This window comes from Apostichopus japonicus, chromosome 21 (assembly GCF_037975245.1).
Source record: "Apostichopus japonicus isolate 1M-3 chromosome 21, ASM3797524v1, whole genome shotgun sequence".
NCBI lineage: Eukaryota > Metazoa > Echinodermata > Holothuroidea > Aspidochirotida > Stichopodidae > Apostichopus > Apostichopus japonicus.
The window spans coordinates 8,894,762-8,913,064 of record NC_092581.1 but is presented as its reverse complement, the minus strand read 5'-3'; the positions used below and the strand labels follow the sequence as shown (position 1 = coordinate 8,913,064).

General features: G+C 36.4%; 1 protein-coding gene across 3 annotated transcripts in view; it reads left to right on the top strand.

Annotated features, from left to right (window-relative positions):
* Positions 1–54: 54 nt before the first annotated feature.
* The window catches only part of LOC139963295 (major facilitator superfamily domain-containing protein 9-like), a 36,759-nt gene continuing 18,510 nt past the window's right edge, over positions 55–18,303 (top strand). For all 3 annotated transcript variants that reach the window (XR_011791543.1, XM_071963971.1, XM_071963970.1), the window contains exons 1-5: positions 55–262; positions 3,748–3,835; positions 4,875–4,918; positions 6,967–7,096; positions 10,702–10,911. Coding sequence is in view for 2 of the 3 variants with exons in the window: in XM_071963971.1 (XP_071820072.1) it covers positions 179–262; positions 3,748–3,835; positions 4,875–4,918; positions 6,967–7,096; positions 10,702–10,911 (556 nt within the window). In the remaining variant the exon portion in view is untranslated. The remainder of the gene's footprint in view (positions 263–3,747; positions 3,836–4,874; positions 4,919–6,966; positions 7,097–10,701; positions 10,912–18,303) is intronic.

Sequence of the window (18,303 nt, the reverse complement as noted above, 5' to 3'; positions counted from 1 at the left end):
AGCTGAATACACAACTGACGTGTTTGTCACCTTAATTTCGCACAACAGGTACAAGTGGTTAATACAATATGTCTTAAATTTAGAGGGCTGCTCGTGTGAAAGATATTTGAACGATTTAGTCCCGGAAACGTGAATTCTCATCTGTATTTGCTGTCAACGAGACGGCAATGATAATAAAATGGATGCAGCTGCAGAAAATAAACCGATAGAGCCGAAGAAGCGACATTATTTAACTAATTGTCTGTATGTTGTGGGATTTTTGGTAGGCGGCTAACTTAACTTACCCACTCAGGAGTCAGGGTGTAACGTTAGGCTAAGTTAGGAAAAGAGAGAGGGGTCTACACTCTACAGCGCTTCCAGAATATGGGGCTTGAGTAAAGTGAAGAGCAGCTCCTAGACCCGTGTTTTTGCTGCAGGTCCACCGGGTGAGGGAAAGTCGATTCCAAATTTCGTTTGGGGTTGTGGGAAAGTCGTCATCTCTCACATGTTTGTGCTTAAAATACATTTGAAAAACCATTTGCATTAAAAGTCAATGTGCTTGCTGTCAAATCTAGACAAATTGACTTGTACAAAATTTAATTCATGTTAGAACTGTAGCTTCTACTGGGCATAGATGGATTAACGAAAGGTGACCAGACGTCTCCAAATTTGGGGGACTGTCCCCAAATTAAAAGCCCCATAATTGTCCCTGGATTTCATGTATGGTGGTGTACAGTCATCACTGCACTTGAGTGACAATTTTTCTAGTTAAAATCTGTTTCTCCTCTTTTTGTTCCATTTTTCCATGCTTCTTACCAAATTATATAACAAATTGATCATCAAATTTGTTAAATTTGTATATTTTGTAAAATGTTAGCAATCCCTTTCACCTTTATGAAGATAAAGAGAATAGAACACTTAAACTGAAATTGCCCTCCAATATGCTAAAATGTCAGGTATTAATGATCACTCAAGCTCAAAGTGATACAAGTTTCTTTTATGTTCATCTTGTAGAGGTCAGGTGAGAGAGAGAGAGACTCGAGACAGTCAAAGAGCACACAACACAACCGATGTCAGAGCTGAACTGACTTGTATTTTCCTTGTACCACACCCACTGTACTGTTCTAGTACCACCTCGAGCATTCCATCTAGCCATTACAACAAGGCACGAGAACAATAGATGATTACATAATAGATGATTACAAAACTAGCATACTTCCACATACCTCTACATCACCGGCATGACTCTACTGAGTTCTCTCCATCTGAGTTGTTCCTGGGTTGTAGAATTAGAGGACCAGGGGAGTGGGTGGTGGAAAACCAAGGTGGAGAATTAAGGGGGTGAGGGATAGAAAATGTTTACGTTAGCCAGGGAGAACATGAGACGACAGACAAAGAAGAATAAAATAGGGTATGATAAGAAAAGGCAGGAGGTTAAACTTAAGTTGGGTGACAGGGTATTATTGAAGTCACATCCACTGTCAAACCTAAGCAAAGCCTTTTCTGCTAAGCTTGTTCCCAAGTGGAGAGGCCCTTATGTCGTGAAGACTCAGTTATCACCTGTGAATTTTGTAATACAGGGTGAGGGAACTACAGAGCAAAGGGTTGCACATGTTGATCAACTAAAATCTATCGAGAAATGTAGATGCTGAATGTGTATGGGGCTCGTACTTAAGAGGGGGAGGATGTAGAGGTATGTGGAAGTATGCTAGTTATGTAATCATTATGTAATCATCTATTGTTCTTGTGCCATGTTGTAATGGCTAGATGGAATGCAGAGGTGGTACTAGAACAGTACCATGTGGCGGAGCGTCCATACAGTCGAGGGGGGGGGGGCGGATGCCCCCCCCTGACGGACTCAAATGGACTGCTGGGGCCCTTTTCAGCTTTTACCACTTTTTAATTATTCGTGATTATTGACTTTTTTATTGCGCTCTCATCTACATATTGACATTTGTCATATTTTGTTGGTGTGTAATTTTCTGACAAGATGTGGTATTGTTGGCATTTACAGGTCCAAAATACCTAATAGGCACAACAGTCATTGTGTCAGGGCTACGAAACATGAGCACCCACAAAGATACCACAGGGATTGTGATGAAGCGCATGTACTTTCAACACCCATATAAACTTCCGAGTAATCACAAATGGCGATGATACCTATTTATTCTTCGTTTATCTGCAAATTAGAAAGGCCCGGAAAGGGTCATTTCCGGCGATCTAGGGAGTATCTTTACTCAAAAAATTTCTGTACGCTCCGCGCCAACCTGTGATGGCGCTCCGCTTAGATAGTGTCGAAAGCGCCCCTAAAGACTATTCTCGCCCCCTTGACCAATACCCCTAGCTCCGCCACTGATCAGTACAGTGGGTGTGGTACAAGGAAAATACAAGTCAGTTCAGCTCTGACATCGGTTGTGTTGTGTGCTCTTTGACTGTCTCGAGTCTCTCTCTCTCACCCGACCTCTACAATCTTTGAAGCAATTTCCTTCACAGGAAATGTTCGGTTAGCTAATAACAAACTCAGGCCTCTGTGTGTTATGAATATTTGATAATCTTTTAGACATGTACCCTAGCTACTCTATAATTTTCAATGATGGCCTTTGAGTATTGACAATTGAGGAGAAACGTAATATGAAAATGAGCCTGAAAATTAAGGTGTCAGCCAAACTTGTTGAACAAAACCAAACTTACAATAGCTTAAGCCCAAGTTTTGCCTAAGATTTCTAGAAGGCATAATGTTTCCCCATAAGTCCATCATAATCTGCAATAGCTAATCTCTTACTTAGATTGAACTAATTAGTAAATAAAAATATGGTCGTGTCTATTCGCACGTGCACGTGCCAATAACAACCGCTATTGTTACGTTGACGTACCAATAAGCATCGATATTCGCACGAACATGCTCGTGCTTATATAGACAGTGACTACGCACACGAAGGCGTACCAATAAGGATTGTTGTTCGCACGAACGTGTATGTGGGTATAAGTAGCCATGTAGTGATTAGAAAAGCACTGCCAATAAACATTTATATTCGCACGAACGTGTTCGTATTGAGTAGGCGGGGAAGGTAAACCATGGCCCCAACACCAGTGTTGGGGTGTGCACGGTCGATTTGCCCCCCCTCGCCCCCTCCCCTCAAGATTTTGGTTGATGAAAATTTGCTGATTCTCAAAAAATGGTTATCTTTTTCAAAATCAATAGCCAAATCTGTAAAATATGAGAGAAATCAGAGATGTGATCAATTCTGGGAAAATTCGGAGTAATAATTAAAGATTTTGTTGGAATATTTCAGAAAAGATTTGTTGCAAACTTTCTTAAAATGCGTAAGGAATATGATGAATTTAATTCATCTAGTCGCTTGTTTGCTGCTTCAACGGTTTTGGAATCCTTCATTACAAAAATAGATAAAGTATCCGCAGATATCCTTTGAACATAACCCTGGAAATCCCCATAGTTATCAAATTCCTGTTCCATTGTCATGCACTGCTGTGTTATGGTCCATCGATGTCCTGTTCACCCCTCCCGGCCAGCACATATCAGGACAGTTCATTGGTTACATCAACCACAAGCGCTGATTGATCAAGTTACATGTGTGCAAATAGTCAATTGTATTCGCACGATTACGTTCGTGCGAATAGCCACAACGTAAAAATATTGTCCTTGTGTTTCATTGATTTCCTTACAGTTCCATTGTCAAGCCCTTACATTTTGTTTCCCAGCAGTTTACTGCCAATATTAATATCTGCATGATTTAAATTAACCTGCAGGATTTGTTTGGTGTCAGCATCATCATTCCTTTACTCTCTAGACATGCTACCAGTTTAGGAGCCTCGCCATCTCTAGTTGGCTTAATCGGTAAGACCTGTAAATCCTAGAAGAATAACTTCAAGTAGATAATTAATTTTGATACAGTATATATGTTTTAAGCAATTTAAAGCCAGTTCAATCAGTCCAGGTTGAATTTTTCAAGCACTTTTAATTTGTGAGAAATGATCCTTTAAACAGCTGAGTTTGCATCAGTTGAAGTGGCTGGACTATGTAGTTTAATACAAAGGTCAAATCCTCAGAAGCAACAATAATACTTAATGAAAATCATTTAGACTTTTATGGCCTCAAATTACATGTTTTGAAGATGTTACAACTTTGTCATGGACAAGTGGTGTTGAATATCATGCAAGGGTGCTCTGTCATTAATGTGAAGTTATACGAACAACATATGCTCAAGTTATTAGAATTTATAGAACAATGGAGTAGCATTAATTAACATTAAGGTCTGAACTGAGGAGCCACTGCAATAATAAATTTAGGCTTAAAGGAGCATTCAAGAGATATAGCATATTAATGTCTTATAAACCAGAACAGCTATAGAAATGTTACTAGCACTCAGTTTTATTTTAGTTTCTTTTTTTTTCTGTTTCCTTAGACAATAACAAACTTTGTATAAAGTCATCCGATAAGAATGTGTTTTGTTACATAGAATGATTCGATTTATCCTCAAGTTGTACGTAAACTTAGTTTTATTATCAGACTGAATGCTGCTGTTCATATGTGCTATTTACAACAAGAGTGTGTGTGGGTGAGGTGCAGGGGGTGGGGATTCTATGCATTTCCAGAAGGTTTCTGGTATGACACATTATAATTGATATAAAATTTGAGTCTTGAGACATGTGTATAAATTTATGTTTAATTCAAGTGATTGTTTGTTTATTATTTATTTATCTTTTGCAGTTGCTACCAAGGGGATTGGACTTGCATTTTGATGTCTTTTATTCTTATGAACGTAAAGCACACACCCTCATACAATTTGTGCAATACTATCAGCTCCATTTTCATTTCTATTCCTCTCCTTTTTATTGGTTTTCATTGTTTGTATGTGTTTTTTTTTCTTTCACAGGTTCTGTCTATGGGGGGTTACAGTTTGTCTCAGGGCCCATTGTGGTAAGATATCATGTACTACACGTTTTCAGTCAACTGGAAATATCCCAAACCCCAATCATCTGTTATCTTATAAGAGCCAAACAAATCCATTCAAGAAATATAATGTCTCCATGTTCTTTTCCACTGGAAGTATAAGAACAAGTAACTGTACAGTCAATGGTGATCACAGAAAAACTGGTGCTCTCAAAAGTTTAAGTCTTCTATTTCTTCAGTAATTCTGCTAATAGCTTCCTAAATCAGAAATCATGGAAAAATTGAGTGTACAAATTTTGTTGTACCTTTTTTGAGCCTGGTCTGAATCTTTCCTCTAATTGAATGCTATACAGTAGTTCCCATGTAGTAAAACTGCTGTATACATCTTCACACTTGTATAGCAGCTTGCACATCTTGTACAGGCAGCACAGCATTTTGCCACGCGATACGGGATAAAGGATTCCCTGGAAATGGCATTCAGGCATTAGAAGGTTTAACAAAGTTAGTTAAGAATTGAACTGATTATTATAAACACTGAAACCATGGAAAAACCAAGCCAAAACTACTCTATGGGGTCATTTTACATGATGTACATATAGACACCTTGAATATTGCTTCTTTTATATTCTTCACTTACTTATATAATCTGAGCAGATCTACTTAGAATTCATTTCAAAAACCTCCTAGAAGTACTTTTCTGGAAGCTCTAATCTGCCAAAGTATCCCATCATACTGTATCAATTCAAATTTAATACTGATTTTTGATGTTGCTGAAAAAGTGTAATAAAGAGTTCATTCAAAGCACAAACAAAGCAAAAAATCACAAGAAAGATTTAACAAAGAAAATTAATGAGCAGCAGACAACTAACTTTGAAAATATCAACAAATATTTTAAGCATATACACAAAATTAATGAGATAATAATAATAATAATAATTAACAGTACTTATATAGCGCAACTTACAATAAAGTCTTGTGGCGCTGTACTTAACCCTGGTCATTGGTTACTTGTCACACCTACACACCAATGTGTGCACAATTCAAACAATCTCTCCTGGGGCACCACAGTGCACTACAGCCACGTGTCCCATGAGGGACTTCCCGTAGGGTGCAGCCACAAACCGGCGCACGCAACTATATTTAGAAGTTACCTCGTAAGTCCCCATTTATACACCTGGGTGAAGAGAGGCAATGGAGATAAAGTGCCTTGCCCAAGGACACAACTCAATGATCTGGCCAGGGCTTGAACCTGTAATCCTTAGATCACAAGTCCACTGCCTTAACCACTTGACCACAACGCCAACAGAAATTACCTAAAGCGTCGAACAGTTACTGCTCCGTCATTTCAAACCCTCTTAAATATTTCCACAGTTAAATATTCTAGTGTACTGAGTCCAGAAAAAAAGAAATGCCAGAGTAAACAAACTTTTAATTAGCAGAAGAATATAAAGAAAAGTCATAAAAGTGTTTAAAAGAAGGAAAAAAGTAGCAATAATGAATAATGTGATGAAATAATTTCAACCATGTATCATTAATAAACTTAATTCAAACAGTTAAATATTCTAGTGCCCCGAGTCCATACAAAACTACAAGCATAGTAAACAAACTTTTAAGTAGTAAAGAAAGTCATAAAAGTGTTTAAAAGAGAGCAAAGAATTCAAGCAATTCAATAACAGAAAGCTCACTGGAAATTCATTTTAAACAGTTTTGGAAACAACAGACAAACAGAAAGGGATAACATTAAGAGTGAATGCAATTCTAGTATGCTACCAGATGGAAATATCCAACAATTATCATTTCTCTTCCAAAAGGAAAAGAGGGAAGCATTATTAGGACTGGGGATGTTAACTTTGTGAAGTAAGAGGATATTATTTTTTAAGGTAACTTTTAATAATGTGAGGAAATCCACAGACCAAAACCACCCATAAAAGTAGCATCATTTACATCAAATATTTGTAATTATTAATGGTTTAAGCAAAATGCAATATTGTTTTGGATTGTTAAACTAAAGGGCAAAACTGCAGTGACATTTATATATATAGATATATTTGTTTATTTCTTTTGTTTTTATCCAGGGAAAGCTAAGTGATGTGATTGGGAGAAGAAGAATCTTACTCTGGTGTTTAGTGTTTTCTGCTGTAGGCTACGCTATTAGAGGCTTGTCCACCAATCTTATCATCCTAGTCATCTCAAGAGTCATCTCAGGTTAGTAGTCTCATGCTAACTACAATCAGTCCCTTGCGGAAGGGTTATACTGTAGTTACGTGATACCACCAGTCCGTCCCTGAAGGAAATGGTTTTTGTCTCTTCAGTTAGCAGCCTCATGGTACCTACCATCAGTCAACCCCTTTGAGGAAGGACTTCTTTCTTCAGTTAGCAATGTCATTATTCCACCAGTCAACCCCTTATTAAGTGAGGTTTTGTTTTTCTTCAGTTAGTAGCTTCATGACACCACCATTCTACCCCTTAAGGCACGGTTATGTTTCCCAAGTTAACAGCCTCATGGTATCAGCCAATCTCAATTGAACCTAGTCATGTTATGTTTACACATTATTGGATACACTTCAATATAACCCATAGATCTATGTGGTATGCAACTTACTACCCAGTTAATAGATATATGTATCATACATTTAATGTTATGTGCTTGATTTTTTTTCATTGGTAAAATCATTTCCAGTTTGGCCTTTTTTCATCAATCCTGTTGCATTTTCAAAGTACGTATGTACTAAAGTAACAGATAAAATATTCACATGCATTTGTCATGTAGCCTCTCTGTATGGTATCACCAGATTGTTATTGTAGCCTCTCTATATAGTATCACCAGATTGTTACTGTAGCCTCTCTGTATAGTATCACCAGATTGTCATGTAGCCTCTCTGTATGGTATCACCAGATTGTTATTGTATCCTCTCGGTATGGTATCACCAGATTGTCCTGTAGCCTCTCTGTATAGTATCACCAGATTGTCATGTAGCCTCTCTGTATGGTATCACCAGATTGTCATGTAGCCTCTCTGTATGGTATCACCAGATTGTTATTGTAGCCTCTCTATATAGTATCACCAGATTGTTACTGTAGCCTCTCTGTATAGTATCACCAGATTGTTACTGTAGCCTCTCGGTATGATATCACTAGATTATCATGTAGCCTCTCTGTATGGTATCACCAGATTGTTCTATAGCCTCTCTATATAGTATCACCAGATTGTTACTGTAGCCTCTCTGTATAGTATCACCAGATTGTTACTGTAGCCTCTCGGTATGATATCACTAGATTATCATGTAGCCTCTCTGTATGGTATCACCAGATTGTTCTATAGCCTCTCTATATAGTATCACCAGATTGTTAATGTAGCATCTCTGTATAGTATCACCAGATTGTCCTGTAGCCTCTCTGTATGATATCACCAGATTTTACTGTAGCCTCTCTGTATGGTATCACCAGATTGTTATTGTAGCCTCTCTGTATAGTATCACCAGATTGTTGCTGTAGCCTCTCTGTATAGTATCACCAGATTGTTATTGTAGCCTCTCTGTATGGTATCACCAGATTGTCCTGTAGCCTCTCTGTATGGTATCACCAGATTGTCCTGTAGCCTCTCTGTATGGTATCACCAGATTATCATGTAGCCTCTCTGTATGGTATCACCAGATTGTTTTTGTAGCCTCTCTGTATGGTATCACCAGATTGTCCTGTAGCCTCTCTGTAAGGTATCACCAGATTGTTATTGTAGCCTCTCTATATAGTATCACCAGATTGTTATTGTAGCCTCTCTGTATAGTATCACCAGATTGTTGCTGTAGCCTCTCTGTATGGTATCACCAGATTGTTATTGTAGCCTCTCTGTATAGTATCACCAGATTGTCCTGTAGCCTCTCTGTAAGGTATCACCAGATTGTCTTGTAGCCTATGGTATCACCAGATTTTACTGTCGCCTCTCTGTATGGTATCACCAGATTGTGTCAAAATGAAGCTTTAAGGAAGGATTTTCTGTTCTGCATGGTAGTGTAGTGGGACAGTGATATGTTGGCAGCATTATAACTCTTATCATCGCATCTGCATGAGCAGGAACTGTTTACTACTCGAATTACATACTGCCTATAATATGAGAAAAAAACTCTGGGATCAAGATATTTATATTGTGGTCAAATCACTTAACTGTCACGATTTGTATCGTTTATATTCCATTTAACGTCTTACACAGACTACAATCAAGTTATACTATTCTGAACTACAAGACAAACGGCTTGTTCCCATGGCAACATTATCTGGTTCCTAAAAGTCACCAATATCAAACCAGCAATGATGACATTAGGCACAAGGAATTGAACATGAAACAAAATATTATATATGAAATTTGTGGGACACAAAATATTTCTGTACTGATATTTCTGTACTGATGTAATGATTAATAACTAATCAAGGGTGGATTCAGGTTTTGAAAAAGGAGAGTGTTTGACCCTGAGGTCATCGAAGCTGACTTTCTCATGGGGGGGGTGGAACGACTGGGGGTCCCCTCCCCTCAAAAAAAAATTAAAAAGTTTAGATGCGAAATGGTTAATTCTGAGGCATATTTATTCTATTAATTAGGTCAACAAAGCAAAGTTGTGCTAATAACTACTATTTATTTTGTGTGTGTCTGCGTGTGCGTGTAGGGTTGAAGGCAAGGGGATGTACACCACCTGGTATAATTCATCACTATTTGTGAGTATTACATCCATGGTTTATGGACTTTGTTCGCAAAATTTACAACCCCACTCTAATACAGCTTATAAAATGAATTGTAATATGGTAAATTGCCACTAGTTTGGGCATTTCAGTAACCATGGAAATTTGAAAAGTCTGAAATTAATTTGGTCATTGTAAGACAGTGCTCATTTGATTAAATTTCCAAGAAAAGCATCATCGGAAACTCTGCCAGTGCCGAATGTATTTAATTATTTTTATTTCTCTGTCAAACTCTTTAGTTTATAAGTACTGAACCTGAAGGGTTTCTGTTGCAATGTTTTATTTAGAAACTCCATGTCTGTGGTTAAAATATGGACATACTGCTGTATTGTTCAATTTCATTTCAATTTCTTAATTCCAGTATAAATTATAAAATTTATAAATAGGACACATAATAAGGATACACAAACATGTTAAATGTACAATCATGAAAGCATGAACAATTAAGAAATAAGATGGAGGATTAGAAGGTTGTGGAATTGAGTTGTGATGATCTTTTCGCCTCAAAATATATTCCAAACAATACAATAGAGAAAGGTTTGTTTTCAAAATAATGAAGATACAACAGAAAAATTTTTGTTGTGGTAATCCTAAACTATGGTTGCAATGAAAGTTTTTTAAAATGGTGATAGATTGATTTGGTGCCAATGGAACTAGTGAGAAGAAATGGCACTCTCTTTCGACTTGCAATTTTCAAACTTTTCATAAATGCTCCATTTCTGGTGAATGTTGTTTCTTTATTCTTCTGCATATTTCTGTTCATATCTTGCTTATATGCTTAATAAGCAAATAAGAGTTGCAATTTTGAGGGAATTACTGATAATAAGAAAACATTTACAGATTTTGTGCTGCAGAAACAAAAATACCTATCATTTATTTTGTCACAAGTTTAAAAAGTAATTATTTTTTTGCATCCGTATTTTTCTTCAGGTATTTTTAAACACAGCTCTTCAAGGGAATTACTGAAAATAAGAAACATTGGCAGATTTTGTGCCGCCAAAAAAAATACCTGTCATTTAATTTCGTCACAATTATAAAGAGTAACTGTCCTTTTTTTGCATCCGTTTTCTTTTCTTCAGGTATTTTTAAACACAGCTCTTCGACAGCCAAAGCTTACCTGGCTGAGATAACGCCGAAAGCTGAAAGACCGAAAGTGTTTGGTCGTTTCAACGCTATATCCAGCGTGGGATTCATCATAGGTCCAGTCTGTGGCGGTTACCTGGCCGAAGACATCAGTGGCATCTGCAAAGTCGCCTTTATTACTACTTCTTTGTTTCTTATCAATGCAGGTGAGAATTGTTTTGTTTCTTCATTCTTCCTTCATCCAAATTTGCTACTTGAGTCTCAAACATGTTGATTACAATGTTTGTTGATTATACTTTTCAACTTTTCAAAAGTGTAGATTAATACAAGGAAAACCATGCAAGTTGATAGAAAAAAAGAAAAACCCAGAGTAGAGGCTCAGAATACGTGTCAAGACTGTAACAGGATGACTTGAGCCACCTCTTGCTTCTACCTCCCAATCTCCATGGCTCCCGACCCTCCACCCCCCCCCCTTCATCTTATGAAAATAATAATGTTAACATATATAGCAACTTGGTGTTCAGACAGATTTAAAAGGTAATATTGGATTTTCAATAAACTCACCCACTTTAATAAAAAGATTTTGAAGATTTTAACTTTACCAAAATCTTATTTTCATTAACTTAACCCATGTTGTAAGATGGAAGTAGACAAGGGTTTGCTTCCGATTTATTGAAGCAACAAAACCTTTGGCTAAATGAGGACTTCCTGAAATTTTTGAATCCTGATCCTGATCATGATATCCATGGACCAATCATATCTAATACAAAGCCAGGGAATAACTTCATCTTCAAATTCTGTTTACCATTTTGAAGGGTCTGGACTTTTGTTCTCATTGAACACTATAGTTCAAGTATAGGAAACTGCTATACATGTTTACACTGATATAGCCTTTTGCAATGTGATACTGGATCAATTTAATATTCCCTGTATGCTTTAAAACTTGCAAAACTAAGTTTATGTATAGATCGTGCCAATCTAATTCCTTCTAAATATTGTTTTGACATCTCTGGACAAGATAAAAAAGTATATATCTGTGGATAAAGAGTAAATATTAGGTAACTATGGTAATAGCTTTTCAAACTACACCTATTAGGCATAGCTCATACTGTAAATGGTCATTCCCCCAACCCCCCCCCTTCCCACCTCCCTGTTACTTACCATTTGTCAAGTCCTCAGTCTAATGGTCTTGAAAAACAGTCCTACAAACTAAAGTAAAAGTTAAAACAACACACAAAACCTAGAAAAATTACCCTCACCCCTCCCCTCCCCCCCCTATTTCTCTCTTCACCACTCTTGCACTCTCTCATAGTTGCCCCCTTCCATTTGTAGTAACACAAAATGAAACATTAATATGCCTTATTTTCTTTATCTTTATTGTTTGTACTTCAACACTTTGAACACCATCTAAGGGTTCTTTTAGGAATTTTATGTCGGTCTCTCTGGAACAGGAACCATCAGGCCAATTACAGTACTCAACAGTGAAAGGAATCCACACTAGTATAACAACTTCAAAGAATGCAAAAGGGCATATCTTATTAACTTGGGACTGGCATTTGCTGAAAAGTGTAGACTGCCACACTACTATATAGGTTTATACAAGTATCCCAGTCTCAGCCACACATTTCACTGGGAACTCGAAATTGTCCAGTTCTGTTATTGACTGTAGGAGCTGATTTAACTGAGATAAACATACCTGTGTCCTTTGGATGACTTATGCAAAATTTAGAAGACATTGTGACATTTACCCATTGATCACAAATTATATTCAACACTTGGTAAATATTTTGATTCTATATGTAGGATTGCTTGAGGCTAACAACCCTTTTCAGTTGAAACCTTTAATATGTAAAAGAAGGAAAACCGGCAGTATCACCAATGTCACATTATAACAATAAAACATGCTAAGTATAGCATGAAGATTGGATCAGTAATTGGGTGCATTTCTTTTTTTATCTCAATACATTACATGTATAGAGATATTGTAACAGTAAGTGGGACTCTCTCTTCTCTTAAAAAATTTTCAGCGTCTTCATATAAAGTTCTTTTTCTCTGGAATTTTCAGAGCAAGCATATATCATATAGGCCAACAAAAGTTACTATTTTTTATTCGAGAATTTTATCTCATTCTATGACTTTTTCACCGATTTATGTCCAAATCGGGCCAATTTGGACTGAAATACAGTTGAAACAACCCATTTTTGCACACGCTCCAAAACTTATGTTTTATGAAAGAGAATAGAATAGAATTGTCTTTCAACAGTGGTATCGTCTAAGATAGGGTCCTATGTATTATATATTTTATTAACATTTTAAACTTTCATTTGTTGTTTACAGGTAGGTATTGATAAGAATTTTACTACCTGTATATGACATTTTATGGCTTTTATTTGCTTTATTTGATGTTTAAATGATTTTTCTTTCTTAAAACAACACTGAGCTGCCGCCCCTACTTTTAGTAAAAAGGTCCGTTTTTGATGATTAAGCCCCGCCCCCAAGTCTGTTTTGTAGCAGATTGGCTATGACTCATGGCAGCTACATGTTAGATATACGAAAATGGCTACCCTCGCGACCAATTTTCTGTACTGTAGTTAGGTACGCCAGGTTTAGTGTATTGCATGCTAATTACATATGCACATTCTGTACTGCTGATTTCTACGTAGTGCATTTAATTTATATTAGGCCTTCGTTTTTGTAACATCCATTTAAGGATAGTACTGGTGTTCAGGTAGCTTTTCAGAGCAAGGGCCATGATAAGTTTGTTTGATTGCCCTTCATGTATTTTGTATAATTACGTATACACATTCTTGTATTTCTGAAGGCTACTTACTGTAGGCCTAGTGCATTTAAAAAAATATATATAGGCCTAGGCCCCCTAGACCTATTAGGCTTTCAGTGATAGCCACAGTAGCATTGTACTGGTGTTCAGACAGCTTTTCCTAGGAAGGACCAGGGTGAGTTTGTTTGATGGGTACGTATAAAAGAGGAGCCGGCGATAGCATCACAACTTTTATAAGACTATAAAAATTGTATAAGGTTATGTTTTATTTATAAGGATATAAGATGTATAAGGTTATAAGAAGTATGTTTAGCTTTCTTTTGAACCTGTAATGTTTGACATCAAATGTACAAAGAATTAAAATAAAATAACAAAATGGAGAGGAACTGAGGTGGCTATTAGGGGAGGAGGAGGCCACCCATCACTTGCATATTAAAACTTGTAATCTTCTTTTACATTATTTTTTCCAAGTCATAAATCCATGAAATCTTCATGTCAGAAAAATTGAGATGGAAAAACGTGGGTTGTTTTGATATCTAGAAGTGGACTCAGTTTTGATGGTAGTCACCACTACAGTCTACAGTAACATACAGTAGGTCAATAGGCCTAGCTCTCAAGGCAGGCATCAAGAATATGGTCGAGTTGTTCGCCTCTTCTAATTTGGCCGTTGTCATTGACGTCAAACTATATGACCAAAAAGTCCAACAGAGACTGACCCAAGATGAAGGATACCACATAAAAAACAAGTTCTTAAATATTCTATGACATTACTAAACCTTGCAACGTCGTTCTTTCGACTAACAGGCAATGAGCGCTAAAGGCAAGACTAGCAGGATAAAGTGTAACCTGCAGAGACTATTCGTGGCAAAGTAGCAAAAATGCAAGTTATATATTTGTTGTACCATGATTGATATTGATAATTGTAGAGACAGAGCAAAGATTTGAAATTAGGAATCAAAATTAAAACTTCCAGTATTGAGATACTGCGTCATTGATGCTCTTGTCTTTGAAAAGCATTGTGACTAAACTTATATCTGATGACCTCTGAAAGATTGTTCAAAAATGCTGCTGTTAATAAAAACCTAAGATCAGAGACCGTGTTGGATGGTACATGTACCTCTTGTCTGGCCGATTAACATGAAAAAACTTGAAAGACCTAAACCATAGTAACTTAGTGTTTCTTTATGCTAGGAGGTTTTACATATATTTTCAGCATGGAACATCCCAACTTTGTTGACCTAAGCACTTCAACGTCAGAAAATTGGTGATTTGATAGGACACCTTTTGGTCACGTTTGTACACAACTTTATAATGTGGGTAACACTTCAATGTCGAAGTCCCTCTGATGGACACCTCTGGATAAAAGTACCTGCACTTCCCCTCATTCACACCTAGGGTGACAAATTCGAACCAATGTACAGTTTTTACCACTCGTTACGAGCACATTTTATCAACGAAATGTTGCCCCCCGTTCATTTGGCAACTTTTACACACGTCTGGTCATCAACCTATCGGGAAGTTTCTTTTCGATCCTGTCCACTAAACTGAGTTAAAGCTTTGAGCGTCTGTAAAATTGATTCCCGTGTCTTGTCTCTCCGTCAGGTGGTGCTCAGTTTGTTCAGATTTTTTTGTGTTGAAATGAGAGAAAAAATGCCTTCAGAAGGAGACATATCATAAAGACTGTTTTGAAAATATTTTGACAGGCCTTTTAAGATCGAGAGAACATTTAAATATTTACAGAAAATTCTTAACATTAACGAACGAAGGAAATTTATTGTTTACGTCGCATTTCCTAACCAGGGGAGTTTGTCTATACTATTTCTCTGTGCTTGCCAGATTGTAGTGATGTTCTCGGTGTGTGGGTGTGCATTTCTTGAATAGTTTATAATAGGATATTCTTGTTGTTTTGCACGAACAAAACAAAACTTGCATTAATATGATTTTTTGCCATAGTGAATTTTTTTTGCATTGAGTCATACCGTTGTGTCCCTCTTACCAAGCCAAAGTAAAAAGTTTGTCACATAATTGGATGCCAATCAACCTTACAAAGAGACCCCACTTGCAATCCTTCGCCTGCTCTAAAGTGATGGAAAATGTAATATCGCACAAATTTAATGTTATATTTATTTTTTTAACTTTGGGATTTACCTGTAGTGGATTAAAAGTAACAAATTATGGTTCTAGGCACCAAATCTTTCCTTTATTTGTGAAATATCGTATCCACAGATGGAAGTCAATTTTTATTGCAGAATGCATTTTTTAAGCGCGATTGACCTCTGACCTGCGTCGATGACCCCGATCAGAAAATGTCTGTTAATTTTCAATCATTGTGAAAGAGATGGCAAAACACTTACGATTGAGTCAAACAGTGAAAACAATCAGTTATTATTTGTATTTTTTTTGTTCTATCATTTTAGTTGCAAACAATGATCTATTAAGGGTGATTTACGTCCAAATTGTAATAAATTTTTACAAATGTTGATGAGTTGTTTATTCCATGGCAACCAAGGTGCTCACTAATTATGAAATGTGTTTCGGCTAAATTAGATACCTCAAGAGTTGCTGTACAAAGAATTTCATTTACATCTTTTGTGACATCCTGCATAGTTTGTCCTTGAAAATTGTGGGGTGTTTTTTGAGCAAATTTATACAGTTACCTTGTGATTTGATATGATAGTACTGTTTAGTCCATTGCAAAATGTTATGCAAAGATTGGTCAAATGGTTTCATTAATGTAACATAGGATGCATAAAAGTTCTCATGAACAGAAGACCTTTAATAGTAATTTCATGACTGTGTCATAAACCAAACTCAGAAATTCAAAAATTGATATGCAAAATTTTATTTAAACTCCAAATTACTGTATGTCTCATGTCCCTATTTCTTGATTTTTTTTGTTCACGAAAAAAGAAAAGCAAACGTACAGTCTTACACTTATGTTTTCATTAAGAAAGAAAATGTTACACAAAGGCTCAAGTTGTAAATTGTTGGCCCAAGTCAAATATTTGTATCTTGCTTCGTTACCAAGATAACTCTTTTCGTCAAAATTTTTTTTTTTTAATCACAGAAAGCGTCAGTGCTCACCTGGCATTTGACGTAGCTCTATTAAAACTTTTTAAATATATTTCTGCGATTGTTTTTAAATCTGCTCAGATCGTTCATGCTTGTTATGGAGCCATTTGAAGTGTTTACGACAAGAATCTATTGTTTCCGTCAAGATGCAGATTAAAATGTCCCTTTTCAAGACTTCTATTTCCAGTTTCAGATGTAGTTTATCGCCCCTGTTTACCAAGAGAATAGTCATTATCATTCCATTGTGCTGATTCAATAATACTTTTTAATGTAGTCAATCACCTGTCCGTCAGAGTTTACATAAGCGTTGAATGGGAAAAAAATTAACAGTATTTTTTTTTCAATACAGATGGTGATATTAAAAGAAAACAATTATGTAATTTTGAAATTGTAAAAAGTTAACATTAAAGCTACATACTGTATGATATCGACATTTTAACATGTAAATATGTTCAGTCGATTCGATGTGACTGTATTGTTTCATTTTTTTTTATAAAAGAAGAACAACTAATATATATGGGGGAAGTCTCTTTTAAAAGTAGACTACATTCTTATTTGGCAGTGAAATAAAGTTGTGGATTCAGGAAGGGAGGTTCCTTTAGGATGGTCACATGATGGATGCACACCTAATGACGAAAAAATAAGGTTAGTTGAGCTGGATCCCGTAAAATTGATCAAGTGCAACCGGCACGAAAATGGACCCCATATGCTGAAACCAAGTCCCTACTTAGGTGTTTGTCCTAAGAGAATTAAAACAGGACTGCAGATGCGAGATGGGCGGTGCAGGTTTGGGAAGGGAGGGCCCCTGCTACCCAGATACCATCAAGAAAGTATCAAGGGACCCAAACACCATGAAATTGAAATAGTGATAGTGATATTATATAAATTCCTAAAATGTCTTCTTTACAAAGAATGAATGATTTGAAATGGAAAATTGTACAAATATTTTTTGGTTTTTTTTAAATGGCACCAGTTGGTGGAAAGGGACCAGGGGGAGGGGTGAGGCACGGATTCCTCCCTTTTTCACTTTTGTAACTATAGTATCTACCCCTTTGTTAGTGCCCTTTGCAGAACCACACAAACAGGATTTCTCTTTATCAATTGAAATTATACAATTTCTGGAGGTTTTGACATTATATCATAGAACAAACTACTTTTGATATTTTTGTTTCCCCCCTCCCCCCCCCCCAGTCAATTTCCTGTTCATGAGTTACTCTCTTTCTACATACCTTCACAGTTTGTGTTCAATGAGAGTTTGTACTATAAATCAAGACTAATCAAAGTCTTTTCTTATTTGTTGAGGTGGATTCAGAAAATGACTTCAATAATAATATGTTGATATATAATTGATATAAAAAGAACAACAATAGTGCCAACATCTATGTAGATGTTGGAATGGGTGTTAATTGTGTACAAGCTAATTAAAGAAGAGAAACTTCACATCTCCTTTTTTAAGGTGACATTTTCTCTTATATACCTTTCTCGTTTTTTTTTTGTGTCTAAATCTATTGTTTTTAATAGCTTTATACAAACTCCAAATCCTTTTCTGATCTTTCAGAAGTAAAAAATTCCTCACAATAATGTGACCAAAATGTCCAACTTTTTACCATATTTTGTCATCATCTTCCGACGGTGTTTGTGACGAGAAACGGTGAGGTTATTGTGGGAGGAAAGGTTCTCAATAAGCACAAAATAAGAAGTGATTTTTTTTTGGTCAGAATCATAATCAATTTTGTTTAATAATACC